This window comes from Pimephales promelas, chromosome 8 (assembly GCF_988280905.1).
Source record: "Pimephales promelas chromosome 8, fPimPro1.hap1.1, whole genome shotgun sequence".
Classification (NCBI taxonomy): Eukaryota; Metazoa; Chordata; class Actinopteri; order Cypriniformes; family Leuciscidae; genus Pimephales; species Pimephales promelas.
Genome location: NC_142776.1, coordinates 27,033,856 through 27,058,179, shown reverse-complemented (window position 1 = coordinate 27,058,179; position 24,324 = coordinate 27,033,856). Strand labels below are relative to the sequence as shown.

The following is a 24,324-nucleotide window of genomic DNA, read 5'->3' as shown; positions in this document are numbered from 1 at the left end:
AGCCCCGCCCACCGATTCGCGCATTACACACATAAGTATCATACATGTGCATGCTTACCTCGTGATGACAAACTGGATCGCTACCAAGCAATACAGAATATTGTGCAGTGCCTGGTTGTGCAAGACAGTCGCTGCATAAGCTTCCTGTGGATTCCAATAGGACTGCATGGATAAAATTTATTTTTAATGACGTTCCAGCTGATGAGGGTAAAACATTGTCGTCTGTTCGCTTCATTTCACTGAGGATTGTTTTGTCAACAAGACTGGATTTGCAGACCGATTAGGAGTAAAGAACGGTGCTGTGCCGTCTATATTGGATCTGACAGGAATATTGTGCAACACACGGACTCTGGGTTGAACATGTATGGGCGAATCCGGTTGCCATTTGACAACATAGGACGTTTTCCCCCACGTACACCGACGGGTGAGTTAAACTCATTATAATATGCAAAACTGTTCTCCACTCGCAGCAGTGGGTGTTTACTTCTAAGTCTTCAGTGCGACACGCCCATAAAAACCGACTGTTTTTTAGGTAGGCTCACAACCAGGGTACAAAATAGCCTATTACTTGTTCATTTTGATGTTTTTGAATGCAAAAACCAAGCGAACGTTATAAGTTGACCTCAGACAACAATATAATAACATTTAAAAAGCCAGTTCATGACACCTTTAAAAAAAAAATAAAGTTTAAGTTTTATAAGCTCAAATGGCCGCCTTGCTCTTTTCTGTGATGCGCGTTCGTGACTCTCCAGTTCTAACTCGTTTATCAAAATGAACAAATCTTTTTCCGAGTCAATTCATTCATTTCGTTCGTTGAATGAACCAAACGACACGAAAAAAGATTTGTTTATTTTGATAAACGAGTTCAAACTGGAGAGTCACGAACACGCATCGCAGAACAGAGCAAGGCGACCATTTGAGCTTATAAAACAAACTTTGTTATTTTTTTTTTTAAATGAGAGATCGTTTCGCTTGATAAGACCCTTATTCATCGTCTGGAATCGTTTAAAGCCCTTTGAACAGTTTGCAGTTTGCACTGAAACTGTCTTTTGGACCTTGAACCGTTTGGTTACCAGTAAAGTGCATTATATGGAGAAATATCCTGGAAGGTTTTCATCAAAAACCTTAATTTCTTTTTGAAATTCTGAAGAAAGAATGGCATGGATATCTTGGATGACATGGGGGGGTCACACAGGTCTGTTCATAACTGACATACAATGGGGTCTAGAAAACATAATCAACTAAATGGGTATGGAGACAATAGTTGGCAGCTCTCCAATGGGTGGAGGGTTGTATTTCTCAACACGCATGAGTCGACGAAGAATGTCATCTCGGTCCCTGGGCCAGGTGAAGATTTGCGTGCTTTGAAGCCATGAAGGGACATGGCACTGACAGACAGAAGCAGACAGAAATGTTGTAAACTAAGGCAGAGGCATCATTAAATCTGAAATCTGGATTTAAGTGGAATATATTGGAGTAATCCTTTAGATGTTACCAGAGCATTTTAGAAACAACCACATATGTCTATTGCTGTTATCATAATAGTTAATCACAAATAAGGATTTTGGCTGCGCGAACGAGTACTTGTTTAAACAGAAATATAATTTTCATTAAAGGGATAGTTCACCCAAAAATGAAAATTCTGAAGTTGTTCCAAACCTGTATGAATTTCTTTATTCTGCTGAACACAAATCAAATATATTTAGAACAATATGGTTAACCAAACAGTTCATGGGTCCTATTGACTTCCATGGTAGGAAAGCAATACAATGGCAAAGAATGGTTACTGGCATTCTTCAAAATATCTTCTTTTGTGTTCAGCCGAAAAAAAGATTCATTCATACAGGTTTGGAAAACTTGAGAGATAGTAAATGATGGAAATTGTCATTTTTGGGTGAACTATGGGTTTTAAATAGGTTTTAATCAGTTGCTGAAAAGATTCAGTTTTACCTTCTTGGCACCAGGAAACAAAATGGGGATGAATCTATAATTCCTGGCCCCATTCTGAATGAATTCATTTTGTAACTAAAAGACAAAGGTTTTAAGTCAATTGACAAGAAAAATAAGAAAAAAAATCTATTTCCACTAATTATTTGTAAGTTGTACCTGCTTGTGTATGTAGACAGTGTTGAGTGTTTCATCGTTTTCCATGTAAAACGAGGCGTTGGTCACAATCTCGTGGTATTTTGGACTGATGACAATGATGATCAGATAGTCTTTCTGTGTATTTAAAAAAAATAAACAAAAAAAAAGACAACTTTATGGACAGAAAGTAGCAATTAGGCATACTTCAGATAATAATTAAAAAGGTTGGTTCGCTCTGAAAATGCTGAAACTAGAAAAGCAGGGTTAATCATTCAGAAATATGCTAGAAATATGTCCTCCCCCACTTCAGGTCTGAATTACATCAATTAAAACTACTTGTTTCAGGGTTACATGTTTTTTATTAGATGGTCTAAAAAAATGCATAAAATTAAAAGTTTTGTTGGATTTGTTCATGCCATTCAAATTAATGCAAAATAAGAATACCTGGGCATTATAAAATCCTACAAATGCAACTTGTGTATATGTCTAATAAAAAATGTAAAAATGACATATTTATTTCTACTCCAGCTCTGTTTAACTCATTTACCATGTTTAAATCAATTCCTCAGAATTCAATAGATTATAATCTGAAAGTCAGAGAAGAAAATGAATACTGGTTGACTACATTTGTTGTGCTATAGATGTGTTTGCAATCATTTAGAAGCAAATACTATTGAACACGAGTAGGACGGACAAACACTGCCTGAATGACATTGACACATTGAACCTGTTCAGATTCTCAGCACAAATTAAATCGCCTAAAAGCAACTACTTGTAGACATTCATTTTAAAGGGAAAATGTAATAGTAATGTGTCACTATGTGTCAGGGATCAATCCTTGGCATTTATACAGTTTATAAGGTTAAACAGTGACATTTAATCAGACATATAACATCAATGCTACATTTTTTTTGAGATTTGTAAGAACTGAAGAAGTCCTCAACCAAGGAGAGCACCCACCACAAGGCTCAATGTGTTGACCATAAACAGCAAAAGCAGTAAGCATTGCTGTATAAATGCAACCACTGAACAAACAAGTTTTCCTAGCTTAAGACGTTACAGATGATGCATTTGAATTTGATGGTCTATCTATGAAGCTTTGGCTTCTTAAATAAACATTCACAAATGACATAGCCTAATTAATAAACAAAAGCTGCAAGCAGCATTTAGCGGCGTTCAAGCAGTTCAGGCCTTTAAGCACAAAAGTATCAAAAGACATTAAGTTTTATGTACTACCATCATAGATGGAATAGACCATGTTTTAGCATGATGATACACCACATTACAGTGTGATTTTCATTATTTACCATGTTCCAGTATGATTTACCATGAATCTAGCATGATATCTTACGTTTCGTGCTTGAACACCTAATTGACGGATATAGCACCACCTATGGTCCAATCTCCATGAAACTTTGAAACATGAAGCCATTTTATTGGCTTTTGGCTGTATTTTGCCATGGACCACATTCTAAATGTAATGCAAATGCAAAATTTCAACTTTTTTCGATAATTATTGAGGCTAAGTCAAACGGTCTAGGAGTTATGAGCAATTTAGTACTTTTGGTTACTGTAGTATCACCTATGGGCCAATCGGGCTCATACTCTGATAGGTTCTCCCCAATTTGAGGTCCTACCATCTGGCAGAGTTTCAAGTCTCTAGGCCTTATGGTTTGGGCTGCACGATGTGTTTTAGGGGATTTTTTTTTTTCTCCTAGCATTTACAATAGGTGTTGATCACAGATAAAAAGTAGAAGCACTTCAGTCATCCACACATGATTTAGGCCAATGAGTGATAAAAACCATCTTGATGTCATATTTAACACATAACTATGCAAAATTGTCTGTTTGGTTGCTTTACAGTTTTCGGTCTTATAATATTACCCAGGAGGTGATTCTTGGTCAAAATAAGCTGCAGTGTGGTCTAGAATTTATGCTGTGCAAGTCAAACTATAAAAAACACACTCTGAAATACTAGGAGGTCTTAGACAATCTCTACTTACTTCGCTGATGTATCTTTCCATGAAGTCAATCTTGCTTATGCTCTTGAACTGTTGTTCAAACATGTCAATCTGTGCAAAAAGAACAAAAAGGACTGAACATGATCTCTGACAGACCCAGCATCCAGTGAAAAGCATGGCTGCAAGGCAATGTTTGGTATAGGTTGCATGTCTTACATGAGTATAGAAGCCATTGTGTCTCAGTAAGGCAACAAAGTTGATGATCTCTTTGACATGTTTTTCACTGTCGGCTTCATAAGTAACAAACACCTTCCCTGCAATAATGAAAAGAGTAAAAAAGAACATAGATCCTTCCAGAATTATAACTCAAGATATTCGATTCTATTTAGTGCTGTCAAATAGCATGATTAATCGCATGTAACATAAACGTTTTTGTGTGTATAACTCTCTCTCTCTTATTATTATTTTATGTGTGTGTGTATACACCCATATATGTTTGAATATATATGCACACACACACATTACATATAAACTAAAACGTTTTTGTTAGATGCAATTAATGGAATTATTAATTACATGTAAGGGCTGCATGATTATGACAAAAATCATAATTGTAGGTTATTCCTTTGAATAAACCCCTTCAGAGTGATGCAAGACCCCTCCGCTTTGCATTCTGATCGCTCTGTCTGGGTTTATTTTGCAATTACAGTCGGCTACATCCTTTACATATTATTATATTATTAGTCTTTTTGGGGAATTAATTGTTGAAAATTAAATTTAAAGTACTATTAATTAAATGTAATCTACATGTACCATCTTCAACACAAACACTTTATAATCAGGTGACTCTGAAGAAGAACAGATTCAACTTAAAGATGTTTTTTTAATATATATTCTAAAGTCAACGGCACACACATCTTATTCAAATTCCACATTCTTTCAGTGTTGCTCAACGTCAGTGTGTACACTCACTTTGCTCCAGGGACAGAGGAGCTGTGCTTGGAGTTAGTTTAGCTCGAGGGTGAGGAGAGGTGTGGCCGCTGTGAGAGATCAGAGCATTGCATAAAGATCTCAGAAAACTAAGTTGAATCCATCACTGAAAATCTGTAAAATCACCTACAATCAATACAAGACCCCCAGTACTATTATACATTACCTGTGAGTGAACTCCGAGGCTGATTGTCTGCTGTTTTCAAGCCCTGTTGGAGATGAAATGAGGACGTGAGCGAGACATTAATCTACATACACTGTAAAAATGCTTTATCAGTAACCTAACAGGTTTTATTAAAACCAAAATATTATTTAAGAGGATTAGATCCACCTGATAATTTAAGTTACTAGCCAATCAGATCAAGTAAAAAAATGATGAATACTTGCTAATTTATGAATAGAAGTAAGAGAGTAATTCACTCAATAATTTCACTTAGACTTTAAGAGTGCTGGCCTGAATGCAAATAAAATAAAAATGTGCAAATATTTTGCAGGCCTCTTTCCTGTTTTTATACTTGCCAATTTCTAACATGCTTTTCCATCATTTGATGAATTACTGCTGACATGATCAATACAATTATACAAATCTATGTCTACACAAACATCTCATTTTATTATTACGTTCACCACCTGCAGTAAATAGCTCAATGTTGAGCTAACCTAACTGTGCCAGACAAAAAAAAAAAAAAAAAAAAAAAAAAATTACAAATAAAAAAATAAATTAAGCAATTAAGTTTGAAACATAAAATGGAAATAATCATTTTTTAATGGCCTAATCAACAGACTTTGAAATGTTTATTTTAATGAATATCTTAAAATGTAGTTAAGAATTTTTACATGGAAAAAATAAACTATTTAATTTGTTTTAAAATGTGGTAAAATAAAACAATAAAATAGTGAATTTAAATATTTTTCAAATGCACATTGTAAACTACATTTCTCAGCTGCTTTTCTTTATCCATTTGTCAATTAAGACAAATTGCCATTGATCAGTTCACTCGTCTGTGCAACCAATCAGCTTTAGAATTGTTACGTCAGATGGATCGTAGAAAGATATATTAAACATTTATTAAAGTGATAAGTTTATATATGCGTGTCGATTGTAATGCAATGGAAGATGTTGCAAACACAGCCAGTCAGCCAATTATTATTTTTATAATGTACACAGAAATTATACATTTAAACAAAAAGGGCGACAATGACATAATTTATATTTAGTTCAGCAACAACTATATTGTTGATTCAGTGAATACAAAATAGGTTTTTGCATTGAAATACCACAAATAAAAGTGATATTTATTTAACCTTCTGACTAAGTAAGTTGAGTGAAATGGAAACTTGTTGCGCAACTGAATTGCATACATTTGATTGGACACAGGCTTGATAACGATCCCTGATAAAGACAGTGCACAATTATGAGGTCGTTTTAAAGACAACGGAGGGCTTGTTTTGAATGTGTTGGTATTATTCATCACTGTTTACATCAATTTTACAAGTTCCATGTAAAAAACAAACTCACTTATGACTCATAATATCATAATAGACATTGAATTTTAACAAAGAACCGAGGACTTACGTGAAGGCCAGCAGGGCATCTGGTAATGTGGTCTGTAATGACAGCCATGATCCATTTTATACACATCCACAGGGTGCTGACTATAGCAGGGCGGCCCACGGGACGCGCAGGGTGGCATGCAGTAGCTGTGAGGCGCGAATGCAGTTGGGATAGAGTGCAGTGAACGTGGCTGTTCTAGACTCCCCTCTCCCAGACTGTGCCTGTCTGGAGAGCAAGAGTAGCTGGAATCACCGGGATAACTGCAGTAATTTCCAGACACCAAGCAAGAGGGAAGGTTGCCACTAGGGTATTCCACCGAACTTCTGCCCACTGAACTCGAGTGTAGCAGGTCTCCGTCGTGTGGCTCTAGGGTGCTCAGACATGCTTCCGTCTGACTGGGAAAGGGCGTCTGGGGACTGTAGCCGGAGGGTAGACCTAGCGGGGGCTGGTAAGGTCTGTAGCTGGACTGTGTGGATCTGTAGTTGGTCTTTCTGTCTCTGCAAATAACCGTGAAGTCAGCCTGTGCTCTCAATGACTCATTCTCAGACATGCAACTGTCAGCGTGGAAGAGCTGGGAATCGGTGGAGTCTGAGTCACAGATGCTGTCCTCAGTAATGAGTTTATCCATAGTCTCGTCGTTCTCTTCTGGAAAGTTGAGGGATTGTAAACTGTAGTGGCCAAATGGAGAGAAATTCCTAGTTAGTGAGAAAGAAAACCTAAGACCTGAAAATTTCAGATAAAGAAATGGCCAATTTAAAAAGAAATAGAAAATCAACATTTGAAGAGTGACAATTACACAATGACACTACAAATAGAATATTGCTGTGGCTTGCAGCCTAATATTTATTCAAACGGCAATGTTTCAAACAACATTCTTTATGCAAAACATAACAACTGGTTCCCAGATGCCAGAAGGCGGCTGCTAGACAAAAATGTTTGATTAAACAGGGCTCAAAAATAAAGACAGCCCAGTGCCAGTGTGAGCTGTCGGTTTATGTTAATATTATATTACTTACCATATTTTATATTATGTTTATAAATTCTTAGTCTACTAGCCATTGGCAGGTAATGCAAAAAGTATATATATATATATATATATATATATATATATATGTATGCATGTATATACATGTATATATATATATATATATATATATATATATATATATATATATATATATATATATATATATAAAGGGACACTTCACCCATTTGCATTAAGCTTTGTATCTTTAGAAATCCAGTCATATTTTTGAATGGTTATTCCCCCTGAGATGGTTAAAATGATTATTCAAGTGTTTTACTTCCTGCTTATTATCACGTAAAAAAATCATAATTTTGCATCATAATAAGCAGGAAGTCACATTTCATTCAAAAGTGTAGAGACTACAAACATTAGCTCATTATTATTCCAGGGGGTGGGACCCACTCACCCTACAGACCTATTATAGATCAGTGGGTGGGACTTCACTTGCAGATACTAAAATCAATATATATATAACAATAAGTATGACAATGACGGAAGAAACTAAACATGATATGGAAGAAGAGGATTTTGAAATGACGAGGAGGACGAGGAGCTCAGACTGGCTCGAGCTGGGCGGACTGCTAGTCCCTGTGCTCTCGCTGTGCGCTACGAATTTCAACGATGGCAATTTCTCCTGGACGAAATCTCTGAATCAGATGAGCACACGGCCGTTTGTGTTTTGATGACCATCCTAGTTTCGCCTGACTTAAACAATGCCCAATTGGCACTAAGGGGCCTAAAGTGTGCCAAGCAAACATCCCACACCATTACACCACCACCACCAGCCTGCACAGTGGTAACAAGGCATGATGGATCCATGTTCTCATTCTGTTTATACCAAATTCTGACTCTACCATCTGAACGTCTCAAAATATCAAAAAATCAAGACTCATCAGACCAGGCAACATTATAAATAATTATAAATAAATAAGCAATAAAATACTATAATAATATTAATACTATAATATTACTATTTCTAGGTATTTAGAAAACCCTACGTACGATCCTATTATGCAAAAATACTAGTGATTCTATATGTTCTATTGTATTCATTATATTTTATATTCTAAAGTCTTGCATTTTCAATACTAATAAAAGACTTTTGTTCTTGTATGTCACTGTTTAAGTTTACACAGAGCGTTCATCCTTCGCTAGGATGCTTAAAAAAATATTGGGGACATAAATTAAGAGCATAACCACTTCTCCAGGCACCACATCACTGACCACACCCTTAAATACATTGAAGCAACTGCCATATGATTGGTTGATTAGATAATTGCATTAATGAGAAATTGAACAGGTGTTCCTAATAATCCTTTAGGTGAGTATGCGTATATATTTATATCTTGATAAAATTTGTGTCATTATGGGAGGCATATTTTACCTATATTGTAAGCAGTGCTGAGCAGTACCATCCTTGTGCCTAATACAAAAGAGCTGCAACCATTTCATATCCCTAGTCAGCACAAAAAAAATGTAAATGGTTAATAAGATTGGAATACAGGAAGCCTTGACTGGCATGATCACCCTGTGAAATGGCTGTATTTAAGACAATCAACAACCTTTGGCAACTGAAACACTTGCCAAGGAAACTTGCTGAAACACTGAACCCACAAGCCAAGGGTTTATTTATCTCTCTCTCAACAAACAGCGGAAAACACCTAAATATACAATGGAAACCAATATGACACACATGGGAAATCACAATTAACAAAGGCCACAACCTCAAGCACAAATGGGGCAGAGAGGGTACCAATACAATAACGACATTTACCACAACACTTAAAATCCAAATAATGTTATATCAAAATACATGAAATGGGATCTTCTAGCAGACGCTTATTTTATTTAAAAAAAAATAACAATAATAGTAACAATAATGATTATGTTTATTGTAAAACAAAAAGAAAAGAAAAAAATTAGCAGGCTGTTTTGGAAATGTTCGTTGTTGTTTTCCGTGCTCACTCTTTAAAATTGCGCTTTCGTGTTCACGCTTTAAAATTGTGACTGCCGCGGGCTGCATAACAACAAGTATTAGCTACTCAACCAGTGTAAGTAACGCATATTAAGTTTTAGCTTCGTACTAGTACAGTAGTATAAAAGTAACAGCTTTCAAAATAATATCTTTGAAAAGATTAACAGCTTAAACACTTAAAAAACGTATAAAACTCAGACTCTGCTCTTACAATTTCACCTATTCGATATAAGTTATTTGACGTCCAACATCACATAAACACATCCATACCTGTAAACTGACCAGCAGATTCAGTGGGGTGAATGATATAATCCCGATGAGTCTCTAATCGCTGGACATTACAGACCACACGAGCTTTAGCACTCAAAGAAACGTGTAACTTCTTCTTCTTTGAAGAAACGTTACCTACTGCTTGAAAGTTTATGAACACCTGCCTGTTTTCAGTTTTCACACCACAAACTCCGCCCATTTCCCAGAAAACACATCCTCGTAGATGTTTCTCTGCCTTCATCAAAAGGCGTTCTTATGTGCCGAGTCTTTTTAACGATTCTGATGAACCGATTCACTGTGTTTGTAAATCAAATGACAGTGGGTTGAAACTGTGAAATGGCAACTAACTTGCAAGGATACTGACGATAAGTAATATGGTTAATAATAAATTAGTTAATATTATTGGCAACAATATTATTAATTTTGTCAATACTGTTTGAACAACAACACCGTATTTAGACTAAAAAATGAAAGTAAAATTGCCATTACCTTAATAAACAAGAATTCTACTAAAATAACTATAAGGATGGGCTTTTTAAAGATTCTTTTTTTTTTTAATTATTATCTACTCTAAGACTATATTATTGTGGTTTAAAGCAAAAAGGATAAACAATTCAAAGAAGTATTTTGGGGGTTACTTTTTATTGCTAAAAATGGGCAATGAGAATCACTTTCCAGAAACATAAGTACATTATCATAGACATCTGTGGTTTGGTTTTTAGAGCTATACATTTCTGAGTAACACCGACATCCGAGATCTGACTCTGAACTTATAGCTTTTACACCTTTAACTGTAACTTTGCTTTATAAATATGTAAAATAGATTTGCTGTATCAGTATCTCTTTGTAATTTAATTAATTTGCTCAATTACATATTTAGTGCAATGAACATATTTTTATAGGACAACAGATATGAGCTTTTTTATCATGTTGACATAATTAAAAAATAGTGAAATTTAAACCAAAACACTGGTTATCATGTGAAATGTAGGAAAATATCAAATAATGTAAATGTTATACATGCAATCAATCTAACACAGATAAGTGCATAGAGTAAGTACATTAGTGTTGTTTACTGTAAGTGTTGTTTCTCTTTAAACAGAAAGCAATGCTTCATTATTTAAATCATACAATGACAAACCTTCTGATGTAATTTAGCCATATCTGGATACACAGTGACAGACCAGTTAATTTCAAAACCTAAACAGAAAATAGGTGTGACTGTAGATTAGATAAAGGCAAACTCATTTGATCAGTCACTTCTAAGGATCACAGGTGGAGCTTTGTCATCTTAACCTAATTTCATATGTAGACACACTGACTTTCCTTTGGTTAGCAAAGCAGGATTCCAGCCACTTTTTCTTTACAAGGAGAGCCTTAGGGTACTGATGCAATAGATCTCGCAGTTCCTGAAAAGAAAAAAAGGGGAATAATGCAAAGCATATTTCTGTTACTAAATCTAATACCAAAATATTAGTATTATTAAACATGAATTTAATTAGTGTACGGCATTTTGAATAGGTCCTATTATGCATTTTTACATGTTCAACATTATTTAGTGTGTAATGTTGCTATGTGAGCATGAAAACGTCTGCATTCACGAAGCACAATCACTACATAGAGAGTTATTCTCTATATCCGTAAGCACTGTTTCTTAACTCCCTGAAACCGCATTGATTGTAGTCTTAAACTTTTTTATATTTTCCTCATTTAAATATTTACGGCTCAAGGCATTTGCTAAAAAAAGGGACAAGGCCTGGTTGAGTTGTGTTAAAGGATAAATGATAAATGGATAAATTCATAAGTCCACACCATTGCTGGGTATTTTCTCCTTAAAACTGCAGTGAACCAAAAACGCGGTTTGAAAACGCCGGTTTCTGACGTCACACGAAGGTTTTCTTCCAAGGAAAAAAATGTAAATATGTCATTTTGGTGATCAAAGATGATTTTTAAGGGATACAATGATTGACTACAGGGGGACTTTAATAGTGTGTTGAAACTCATTGTTAATTTAAAAGCACATTGCACTTTCTAGAAGGAGGGGCTTCATAGAGCGTCATATAAAAATGAGTCAAGCATGAAAACCTATTCAAATAAACTGCAAAAACAAAATCAAGACATTATAGGTCCTCTTTAATAGCTCTTTAAAAAGTTAAGTGTTTTGATGGTACTACCTTTGCATGGACAGGACTTTCTACCTCTCCTATGATATGAGTGACGTGTGAGCTCATGAGATCCTCTTCATCACCATCATATGTGCAGAAATGTTAAGGAGTAAACTCAGCTCAACAAGATTTATCATCATAAATGTGATGTGATAGACGTGTTGATGTAGTCTAATGGTTAAGCGCCATAGGAAACGTATAGGTAATGGAGGGACATGAAAGGATATGTGATAAGGTAGCGGGCGAGCTTCTTCTTTTCTGTAGCAGCCATGTTGTAGAAGTAGACATGAACACCTCTCATGAAGTCAGCCAACCCAGGTGTGTCCTGACTATCATGTGACATAGTGGAGATTTTTGTTTTGTTATTGCCAAGAGGACTGGAGGAGAGTGGGGAACCTGCTGCTGATCCTGCAGGGTCTGAGGTTGATGGAGTAGCTGTGCATGTGGTGGAAGAATCTGTAGAAGAGTGTGAAGCGGCTCGTCTATAATAGTATCTGAAAAACAAGTCAAGGAATATTCCTGTTCCTAATGCCGATATCAAATCCATTACTTCTAAAGTACTTCTAAAGCAATAAGTGTATTCATTTAGGGGTCTTGGGGGCTTGATGCTGGTGCCCCTATTTGCATTGGTCTGGTTTCACACTCTCTCGATTCTCTCAAACCCCAGTACATGTGCTTTTATCTTGCTTAGCTACTTTCAAATTAAAGCAAATTGTGCCCCTGTTCCAGTTCCAATCGAACTCCGACCTCCTCCTCTAGGTCATTTTGGGTTTGGTATCAAAGTGTGCTCTCTGGTCCACATGAAAGCTTTCACATGACCAATTTTTCCTGCGAACCTTGCTCTGTTTTGAACTAAACTGCCAGTGTGAAAGCACTCTTAGTGTAGATATTACATTCTATTGACATATCAAGCCAAATGCCAAAGTGATACAAATAACTTATGGCTTCAGTTCATGGTTTTAACTAGTAAGCAGTTTTTGTGAAAAATTAGGACTTTTGGAATAGGATACATCGATGTGGAGATGCCTTTGGTGGCCAGATGCTTACGAATGAGTCTTTCTGTACCGTACCAATTGAAACCTTTAGTGGAGTGACCAATCCGAGGCAGATGGACACTTGCTATTGAAGATAACACAGAAAAGGTTTTAATATCAGAGGTTAAAGACAACATTAACAGGGCATTCACACAGAATAGAATGGTGTTAAATGGACAAACACATCCATCTAGCACAGGGGTTGGGCAGCTCTAGCTCTCGAGATTGACTTTCCTGTAGAGTTTAGCTCCAACCCAAATAAAACATATGAACAAGCTAATCAAAGTCTTTAGGATTATTAGAACACTACAGGTGAAGGTTGGATCTCAAGTTCCTAGCCCTGATCTAGTGGATGTTTACATAGAAAAAGAGTATAAAAACGAATCGACCTTCTTGGAAACAATCTCAATCAAACCTCTATAAGACTAAAAGGTATGTGCACTGTGCAGTAAACTTGGGTTTTAAAACAAGTTTGCAGAAAAGTTGGTGTAATACACAAGTCATTTGTTTAAAAGTGAATATATGAAGCCATTTCATTGCAACTCGCTCAATAGTTTCACAAATGAGTGCCGAGTACCCTTCTTTTGTTTGGCATCTCTGTATATCTTCTTGAGGCCCTCATCCAAGGCAGTGAGCCGAATGCCTGACAACTTGTTGGCTTTATCCCTCTGCTGGGCAACTATGAGTGCCAGCTAGAGAGACAGGAGACATACAATTGTTAAATAAATTAATGATCTAAAATAATTAATAGCAGTAGATTAAAGACATAAACAGCTTGCTGACTTACATAGTCTCTTCCACTGAGCCTTGACTGTTTATCATCAATAGGAAAAAGCAGAACATTCCCAAGTTCTAAGTCTGCAACACACAATTATCACTTTTATCATATAGGCTATATATATTTTGTTCATTGCCCTTTAATTTTGACCCAATCAGTCATGGAATGGAATCTATGTTTGTTGAGTAAGCCGTCATTTCTAATGATATTTATTTAATTTAATTTTAATTTATTGGTATTGGTCAATATTCAATAAAATGTACTGATATTGGATATTGAATTGTGTAGATTTATATTTCAAATAAATGTTATTCTTTAAAACTTTCCATTCATCAAATAATCCTAAAAAAATACTGTTTTTAATAATAAAATATGTTTCTTGAGAAAAAAACACAGCACAGCAGATGACAGTAGATGACAATGAAGACTGAGTAATGAACAATGGCTGCTGATAATTCTGCATTATCATACAAATAACGGTTTTTACTGTTTATTGGCAGCTTATTTGATCAAATAAATAATTCCTTGGTTACATTTGAACAGTAGTGTAATCTTTATCAAATCTCTAATTAATATATATTTTTATATATTTAATATATTGTGATCTACTTGGATTTTAAAATTAGTAATTACAATTTTAGTGTTTTATGCTATTTAGTCAATGTAGAATAATATATGATTGTATTTTTGGCCAATTTATGATAATACCATGAAAATAATTATATTGTTATTATTACAAATGTCTACAATCACCCCAGTGTAGAGCAGAACTACATTATTACGTGAAACTGTACACAGTAAACTGTACTACCTAAAGTGTAAATAGTTTTAGATACCACAACTTTCAAACATCACATTAATTATGGGTATTAAATCAATTCTGGCAGTTTAATGAAAAATCAGTTTGTAAGCAACACAGTGAGCTGTGTGAACTGATACCGACATCAGTGTGGAATGTTTGTAACGACAGAGCCTGAATTAAACTTGTCTCAGCAAACAGAAAAGGTTTGTCACCTTTCATGTCACCAGCCAACTCATACTGTTTCCTCGGCTCATCTGATCTGAGCTCCAGTGCGGTGAACAATCCTCCTCTGCCCCAGTATCCAGAGTCATCTACATCATATACACACAAATACAGTTAATCACACAAAGAAGTACTTCACTTAGAATAATCAATATGTTGACAGTAGGTGCGTTTCCATTACAGATTTGCGTAAAACTTTTGCCATTTTTTTCTATATGTCGCTAAAAAAATATTGCAAAATGATGGCGTTTCCATTGGTTATTGCGACTAAAACTTCTTTTTTTCCTCTCGCGATAAGTCATTCCAAAATCATTGTCGGCTAAAAACATATCTAGATCTCCGGATGCACCTTTAGAGAGACATGCACCTTTCATACGAATTAAATAATCAGACGGTATTAGCTTTCGATTTGATTAGTTCATTTTCGAAATATTCCTTTTTCCAATTGCGTGAAAAACCTCCTCATGCGAGTGCAAAAACTTTTTTGCGATTAACAGGAGTTTTTGTGAAATGGACGTGCTTCCATTGTGTTCCATTTCAATTTGCGCAATTTGAAGGGTAATGGAAACGCAGCGTTATAGGCCAACTTAGCCACACCATTGAGACGTTTTTAATAGTGACGTACCAACACAGTGCACAATGATGGCATCTTCTCGATCGGTCTGAGGACGAGTCACATCACCCAGCACATAGCGAATGGCTCTGTGTTCTGAATCAGTGGAGCTCCAGCTGACATCATCATCTTCATCAGACTCCATTTCCTCACCTTCACTGTCAACACTTGGCAAGCACAGCGATCTGTAGCCACATGAGTCCCACCATGCCATCCTGCCATTGAAAAACAAACAGAGATACACATAAGCAACACAGGCAATTAAATAGACATACACAGGAACATAAATCACATATACTATATACTGGTCAAAAATGAATGTGAATGCCACATTATATATATTTACTTCTTCCTGTAATTGAGTTCTTCCTGTTGTTTCTTCCTTTCCTCCTGTAGCTTTGCCCTCTTTGCAGCACCTTCTTGTCTCTTCTGACGTCTCTGTTCTAACTCTGATTCTGTAAGAGGTCTCCTCTTCCGCCCTAGGTCAATCAAGGCTCCAGTCAGGGACACCTGATAGGCAGTGACAGACGTTTGTTTTGATTTTAGTTTTTTGCTTTAGTTAAAATGAAGTAAATTAATAAATATAATAACAACAATCTCAAATCTTAATCAATAGCCATCATGAAAGAAAAAGAATGACAACAAATTAAACAGTTAAATTCACATTAAACACTACTGTTCAAAAGTTGATATATATATATATATATATATATATATATATATATATATATATATATGTTAAAGTGTAAAAGTCTTTACAGTCACTTTTATCAATGTAAAGTCCCTGCGGATGCTGAATAAAAATACCAGTAGTAATTCCTTTCCAAAAATAAAAATAAAAAATACAGACCCCAAATTATTTCATTTAAATAGGTGTGGAAGAAATTTTATCTTTAACATGTGTGTTAAGATATAAGTCACCCCAGCTTTGTTCCGAAGTGCGCGGCCTTCCTTCCCAGCATCCCCTAGATCAGCTAACTGCTTCTCAAGTAACAGTTCAAAGGTCTTCTCATCCTCTGTACTGGGGTCTTTAGAGTAGTCCTTCCCCTCAAAGTAGTACATGTGGTCTGTAAGTCAGGAAACACATTAACAATTCATTTCATTCTCATTTTCAAGTGTTATTACAAGATTACTGAAAAGAAGCTAAGAGTTGTACTTTGACCCTCCATGTCCTCATTTTCCTCTTCAACACTCTCATTAAGCTTGACATGCTCTTCATCCGTTAGCCATTGCCCATCTCGAGACTGCCCTAGGATCAGTCTGAGGTCCACATCTTGAATAGAGCTCTCCTCTGACGACAGCAGTTTATCCACACCAAACTTCAGGATCTCACTCAACTAGATTGGTGGGGATATAAAAAAGACAGCATACCGAGAATGTGAACGTGTGCAGTTTCACAATAAGCGAAACCACAAGTGCACAAAGATATGAACCAGGAAACAGTGCACAGAAATGAGCTTTAGAGATAAGACGAAGAGAGTCAGAGGACTCTTTCTACCTGAAGGCCAGAAGCTGCGGATTGAGCCTGGTCCAGCAGAGAAAAACGTCCCCCCTCAATCACCGTGTCTGTGAGGCGTAGTTTAGACACGGCACGGGAATAGATGATCTCTTCTACAGTGTCTCTCCCGAGGAGCCGGATCACTTTAACAGGCCTGCACACAAAAAAGAGATTAGAATTTATCTCCATGGTCAAGTAAAGTGCCCTTAAATGGGAACATTTAAAGCGTGTTCAGGACACATCCCTTTTTTATTCCTGACACTTTAAGACTAGCTGGAACAACATAGATAGAATATGCATTTTGCCAGTGGAGTACCTTGTTTGGCCAATCCTGTGGGCTCTGGCTGCTGCCTGTAGGTCATTCTGTGGGTTGAAATCACTGTCCACAAATATCACAGTATCTGCTGCTGTTAGGTTCATTCCTACCCCTCCTAAAAACAAAGACTCTTTTGTAAGCCAAGGTGCCAATACAGGTTAGCAAATACAGGCACACTACCATTCAAAAGGGCTCAGAAAGATAAAAAAAATGATTTGAAAATCATTTATTTGAAAATAAATCTTTTGTAACATTATAAATGTCTTCACTGTATATATATATATATATATATATATAGGCAACATTTTGAACAGAAGTGTGTAAAGAGTTTAAATAAAACGTTAGAATGAAAGTGATGCTGTAATTGTAATATGAGCAGCTCTGAAAAAAAAAAAGAATCTCTCTCTCTACATCACTCAAGTTTTGCACCACCATCTCATACATACAAATCATGTTCCCAATATTTATGCATTATCTCGTCTCGACTTTCGATTAATAATTCAAGTAATATTAATAATAAATAAGATTTGCATCAAACGCATAAGGCCAATATTGCAACCTTGAACGGTATTTAAATATAACACTCTAAAAATATTATATAAAGTAATGGTAACACACTTTATTTTTTGATGGTCCCCTTTGAACATTCTGGTAACTTAGCAACTACATGTCAACTAACTCTCATTAGAGTATCTCTTTATTGTGATGCTCCTCCAACAGACAATCTACTGACTATAAGTAACTTTGCAACTACATGTCAACTTATTCTATCCCTAACCCTACCAGTCTACTAATACTCTACTAACACTCTAGTGAGAGTTAGTAGAGATGTAGGTGCAGCGTTACTTATAATCAACTGAAATGGACCATTCAAATAAAGAGAAACCAAAGTAACTAATAAAAAAAAATATGATTTGCACTGCTGATTGGTTTATAAAGTGTGATAGTGTGAGTAGATTTCAGATTGGCTTTCCCAGACTGTGAACTCACCAGCTTTAGTGCTGAGGAGGAATATAAAAACATCTTTGGTGCTGAAGTTTTTAATAGCTAGGTTACGTTCCTCTCCCCGGACTGAACCATCCAGACGTTCATAACTGTAACCTGCGGAGAATTGGGAGGGCTGTCAGTTACAAGGCCGGTAGCACATTAACACACACAGCAGCAAACACAGGATGTGATACTAAACCCACATAAACTGCTCTAGATCAGAGGGCTAGATTACTAGAAGAACATGTAGGGTACGGTTACATAAATGTCCCAAATTGAAAAGAAACACACAAAGCTAATACACATTCATTTTAAAATAAAAAAGCCTGTGGTAACACTACGTGGTTTTTGATTTCACTTTAATTTCATCATTTAAAGTCTGTTGAGACAATTTTTGACAATTTTTGTTTATTTATAAAAAAAAACCAAGCAGTAAGCACTTCTTACTGTCATGCACATAGTGAGATCACAGGTAGATAAGTAAAGGAAAAGGCTCTGACAAAGTCAAAGTGTGTCTTAGTACCTCTGTACTCCAAGTAATCTTGCAGAATATCCAGCATCCTGGTCATTTGAGAGAACAGAAGAACACGATGGCCCCTGAATACAGTGACAAAAACATTTATTTTATATCACCAAATCAATAAAACACATTTAAAACTAGACATTTAAAGCTACACAATTGTAACTTTAATCCTTTGAAAACTTTGTTTTTACAACCCAAGGTTTGCCGTTTTGAATGAACCATCATTTTTTTTTTTCACTTTGATCTTGAAACTACCCACAGTCTGAGCTACTTTTCTCAGCGTGACACACGGATGAATTACATATAACCATTCCAACAGTGTATTTTGGTAGAGATATGATTTTGTAAGATTTTTTTTTGTGTGGCATTCATTCATTAATTATTTTGTATTTTTTTAAAAATAAATAAATAAATAATCTAATCAAAAGTTATTTAATTAATGATATGACGCTTAAACAGTTTGGAAGGTATTTTACATTGCGGAAGGCCAAATATGAAACTAAACTAAAAAAGTTCAGAAAGTGAAATGTCTGTTTCACCATCAATTGATTATGATAACAAAATCAAATCTCAATATCTACAATAGACCAGATCAATATGCTTTTGGAAGGAAGCTCGACTTTAGGTCGACAAGACAAACCCCTCCTGAAGATACGCCAGCATTGTGTCCAACAAAGAGAGCTTCCCACTGGCCTCCACTAAATGCTCCCCCATCTGAAACGGTTCTGGTTCCACACCTTACATGGAAATGGTGCAGAATAAAGACAATTAGTTGGATAAATAAATGTATTTTCATAGAAAATCACAGAAAGTGATTACCATCAAACAAGTAAGGATGGTCCACACATTTCCTGAGCTGCATCAAAATGTTCAGAAGTCGTGTCTTAGAACTTTGATCTGTCCTGAAGGCATCTGAAATTATTAAACACCAGAATGAACACATCCTTTTGTTGCTAAAGTATTCAATTTTTCCTGTTGTGACATTTTGTTGACCTTTACCTAGGTCTCTCGTCAGAATGGCTTTATAGTATCTCTTCTGAAGAGCAGACAGCCCATGAAAAACAACAAGTTCTGTCTTCTTGGGCAGTTCAGCTGCCACCTCTGCTTTAACTCTGCGTAGTAAAAAAGGCTGGAGCACTCGATGAAGCTCATCAGCTGCAGACAAGAACAACAATATTACAAACTCCCACAACAAGGTCACCAGAGTACAAAAGATGAGAATTTATGATCTATATTCTCTAATAGCCACTGGCAAATCTGACTGCTGAGTCAAGGAGAGATTATCTATTCTGACATCTTTTTTTGTGCTCTGCCAAGTTTCTGAGTTTTCTGATGTGTTCAGTTTGGCACCAAATCTATCAAATTTCTCTGTGTCCCTTAGAACCATTATATCTGAGCTCTTTTGATGAGCAGAACAAATTGGTTTAGGGAGAGTCGTGGCACTGTAATTTTCAGCAATTAAATCTCTACCAGTGAAAGAAAAGAGATTTTAAAAATATGATTGCTTAACTAAAGCCCTTAAGGTCAATGATGGCAGTTATTTTTGATATTTAACAATTACTTAAGCCAACAACCTTAAAGTCGTCATGAAACATAAGTTGCGATAGTCTTTTCTTCACTATTGTGATGTGTATCCGAATGAATCAGCTTCTTAAACAAAAAAAAACAAAAAAAGGAGGGTGGGACTGGGACTTGATTTTGTTTATCGGGAATTGATAGGATCATTGTGGTTTGCTATTGCTGCGATCTCATATACTGGTATTAAGATGCATTTTGATCAATAGGATCACAAGTGGATAAAGGTGTAAACGAAGTCTGCAGCGTTTTGAGCTTGTTCACTTGTGACCACTTCCAGAGGTAGTCGAAAACACAATTGCTGCATGTTTAAGCACTCGTGTGGGCGAATGCATTCGAAATTTCACAAAAAAAAAACACTTTCTCTCCGCCTACTGACTTAATGTGTAAACTTACGGGAAGTGCGCTAGCCAGACGGGATTTAAACTTTGTCGGCTAAAGACCCAAGTTTGGAATGAAGACGAAAAAACGTACAGCGAGAGACAGGTTGTCCTGACCTTGCAGCGAAATACACGAGAAAAAAAAAGAGATGTCAGAGTAAGAGAGAGGGGAAGTTGTTTAAAAAAAAAAATTACAACGGAATATGAATTTTCAAAAAAATATGACGTGTACGGATAAATCGTTTATAATAAATACTTCAGTATTCCAAAAAACAAGTATTGTCAGTTTTGATTTCATGGTGACTTTCATGGTAGAAGACATAAGTTGTCTATCAGAGCAAACAGTTTGGTTTTCAAACTGAAACAGCAAAGGTTGGTGATGCCATACCAAGGGCAGGTTTAGTCTGTACGTCTGTATAGGCCCTAACAAAGTCCTCAACATCTTCAGGGAGAAACAGACTGGGCTGGATGAAGGTGAGGAGGGAATAGACTTCTTGCAAGTTATTCTGAATGGGAGTGCCTGTCAACAGCACTCGAAAACTCACTGTAAACTGAGAAAAAGCAGACATCAGATGGCAGTTAATATCAGGGAAAAGCTGAACGATCGACAGGCAGTGCTCGGTTTATTATCATGGGTTTTACACACTGACAGTGACAATAAAAATATTAAAGCATGCCTATATTAAAATGCAATCGTGTAACCTGTTTGAGGGTTTGGTGCAGCAATGATTCCTGGTTCTTCAGCCTGTGAGCCTCATCAACAACTAAAATCTTCCATTTCCAGCTGTGAGAAGAGAGTGGAGTGGTACAGTTGAATTTGAATCGCTGTCGCTGATACCGATAAGCTGATAATTATTTTATGTCATGGTCAATAACTGAAAAATGTAAAAAAAATTAAATAAAATGTACACTGTTATGTAAAAAACAAAAAAAAAAAACAACAACAAAAAAAACACTACATACTAATTAGGTTTCAAAAAGATTAACTTTAAGTGACAGCAAAGGTAATTTAAAAATAAGGCAAATTAATATGATTAATTTAACATTTAATATCCAAAATCGACCAATATATCTGCAGTTATCACAGATAATGAAAAAAAAAAAAGCTTTAATATTACCCAAAAATCGATATGGTATCAATATGGTCATTTAATTACACAAAAAATGTCTGTGTATTGAGAATTGTGTAAATATATACATATTTTTTTTATAAAGTTTCATAATATATGATCTGTTCACCAACATAGATCACCTTTTCAGGAATCTGGCATCCTTGAGGCACATCTATTAAATATGAGAAAGATTTCACATTAAAAACAGTGCAAAAACTTTGAAATCTTTTGAATGCAGTAATCATGCATTTATCCTCTGAAAACAGGTGCACTAACCTCATAGGTGGTGAGAAGAACATGGAAGTTTTTGCCATTTTTGAGCTCTTCCTGGAGCTCTGCCCGTCTCTCTTTATCCCCAGTGTAATAGAGCACAGAAAGACTGGGAAAGAAGCTGAATGAAAAAGGAAAGCAAGAGAAACTTAACTAATCTTACATGTGAAGCTCATATCTTGCATTCAATGTAGATACTAATATATGCTACTGTCTCCATCTAGTGACAGTGACAACATATTGTCTTTCCGGTCAAATCAGTTCATGCTGGATTTATTCACACATTCATTGGGTGGCATATAGTTTCATAGTCACAATAAAGTGAGAAATCAAAATGTTTAAAATCATCATAATACGGAAGTTGCGATTGTCTTTTCTTCTCTATTGTGATGCATATCCAAGATGCTTCTCTAACATGAAAAAAAAAAAATAGCTTGGGACTTGATTTTGTCTGTAGGGAGTTGATTGGATGGTTGTAGTTTGCTATGGCTGTGATTTCATGCGAGTGACAGTTTGTCACATATTTGTATTTCATGCAGTGACTTTAATACACAGACCACACAAGTCTGATCATACATTAGTATCCTTTACCGTTCCAACTCTTGTCTCCAGTTCTCCAAAACTGATAAGGGACAAAGCACAAGGAATGGTCCGTTCATCTTAAGACATCCACGAGCATATGCCAGCAAAGAGATGGTCTACAGCAGAGGATGACATCTCACTTATCTGATATCTGATATCTTGGAATAAATCTTTGGCTTAAAAGCAAGCAATATAAGCAAGATAAGCCCATAACATTACTAACCTGACAAGTCTTGCCCAGACCCATCTCATCACCAAGGATGCAGCCCTCCTGGATCTCCATGCACTGTGACAGCCACCTAACTCCATCCAACTGATAAGACCTCAGATTAATAGCTGTTAGGAAGGAGATAAAGTATAGTAGTGTTTGTTTGTAAGAAAACGGTAACACGTTACAATACGGCTTCACTAATATGCATTAATTCATGTTTAAATAATGCACAGATAATCATGAGGTAACGTATGACTCATGAGGAGCTAAACCATTAATTAATGATTACTGCTTCAGCAACTAATAGTCTATATGATTAATAGATTAAGTAATACAGTAATTGCTATTAATTCAATGTGTCATTGTGTATTAATTCCTTAATAACATATTTTATTAACTAATAGTGTAAATTGTGTTAATTACCACAACTAGTCAAAGCTATGCACATCAACTTCCAGTTGTCTGCTTTAATTAATCATTTGCTAATGATTTGCAAAGGTATCATTATGTTACGACTTTACTTGAGGCACATGACTATTAACTAATTGTTAAGTAATATGTAATTTTGGTTTTGATATCCACACTATGGATTTCAATTTCCCACCTTATACAACTAGGATTCCACTGTGCCAGTTCATGGCACAGAAGTGTGTCAGGTTAAGCTTGAGCTCTAGGATTTAAAGGAAGAACACTGAGAATATGAGGCGGGACTCTGCTATTTCATAACACTGTGTCTAGACCGGACAAAGAAACTAGAACCCATTATAATCAGTGACACAACAATGGATGCCACACAATGCTACACGACACAACAAAATCCAGACAGTAAACTGATGCCTCACTCTATTTCTGATGTACTCCGAGCTCCTGCGCTACTTCTGTTATGAAGGACAAATGGACTTGCAAATGGTTTAGTCCAGTTTAAACACGGTGTAACAGCGTCAGTACAGATTCTGGTGTGCTGATATTTGTGTGCGGCCCAACTTACATTTGTGACACGTCGTTTGTGAAATATTGTCATGCATTGAATCTTAAATCGGAATACAAATACTTTTCCGTGTTTTTAAAAACATTTTAGCTTCTCATTCCCTCACCTCCTAGTCCCCATTTTTTCAAGTCACTCTCTGTTAGTTCCGACTTGTCCTTTTCTGGTATGTTGCGACTGACAGCTTGAAGAAATATTGACATTGTTGTGGTTTAATTACGTTTTCCTTAAATTCTAACTTTCGACACTTTATTCAGTCGAATATTAAAGTTAAGCTAGGTTGCGCTACGCGCGCCAGATGAGTTTGAAGTGGATTACTTCCTGCAACAGTGAGTGGGCGTGTACAAGACAGACGTTGTCCAATGAGTAGTCGGCAATGCAATTACGTATAGTCCACTTCAGAGACAT

General features: G+C 36.0%; 2 protein-coding genes across 4 annotated transcripts; both read right to left on the bottom strand.

The window, feature by feature from the left end:
* Window positions 1-1,195: 1,195 nt before the first annotated feature.
* Window positions 1,196-10,082, bottom strand: traf3ip2l (TRAF3 interacting protein 2-like). 2 transcript variants are annotated; one of them, XM_039647783.2, is made up of 10 exons: window positions 9,864-10,082; window positions 9,003-9,074; window positions 6,613-7,259; window positions 5,203-5,245; window positions 5,019-5,086; window positions 4,263-4,360; window positions 4,089-4,157; window positions 2,107-2,220; window positions 1,951-2,025; window positions 1,196-1,388 (listed from the first exon to the last, which is right to left on the bottom strand). In XM_039647783.2, exons 2-10 carry the CDS (start codon window positions 9,068-9,070, stop codon window positions 1,242-1,244), a joined length of 1,329 nt encoding a protein of 442 aa, XP_039503717.2. In that variant the 5' UTR covers window positions 9,071-9,074; window positions 9,864-10,082; the 3' UTR covers window positions 1,196-1,241. The 2 variants fall into 2 exon arrangements, with proteins under 2 accessions (XP_039503717.2, XP_039503718.2); XM_039647784.2 differs by lacking the exon at window positions 9,003-9,074 and having other exon boundaries at window positions 9,864-10,078.
* A 404-nt stretch (window positions 10,083-10,486) lies between these two features.
* On the bottom strand, window positions 10,487-24,250 carry chd1l (chromodomain helicase DNA binding protein 1 like). Of its 2 annotated transcripts, none has more exons than XM_089134247.1 (25): window positions 24,026-24,250; window positions 22,944-23,056; window positions 22,730-22,836; window positions 22,145-22,259; window positions 22,009-22,040; window positions 21,459-21,540; window positions 21,145-21,307; window positions 19,801-19,956; window positions 19,621-19,713; window positions 19,442-19,538; window positions 18,802-18,875; window positions 18,282-18,392; window positions 17,292-17,406; window positions 16,976-17,129; window positions 16,634-16,814; window positions 16,399-16,544; window positions 15,824-15,987; window positions 15,490-15,692; window positions 14,855-14,953; window positions 13,850-13,920; window positions 13,640-13,754; window positions 13,039-13,147; window positions 12,259-12,522; window positions 12,038-12,122; window positions 10,487-11,272 (listed from the first exon to the last, which is right to left on the bottom strand). In XM_089134247.1, the coding sequence occupies exons 1-25, from the start codon at window positions 24,117-24,119 to the stop codon at window positions 11,150-11,152; spliced, it is 3,066 nt and encodes a 1,021-aa protein (XP_088990373.1). In that variant the 5' UTR covers window positions 24,120-24,250; the 3' UTR covers window positions 10,487-11,149. The 2 variants fall into 2 exon arrangements, with proteins under 2 accessions (XP_088990373.1, XP_088990374.1); XM_089134248.1 differs by lacking the exon at window positions 24,026-24,250 and adding an exon at window positions 23,536-23,553.
* Between the last annotated feature and the right edge of the window lie 74 nt (window positions 24,251-24,324).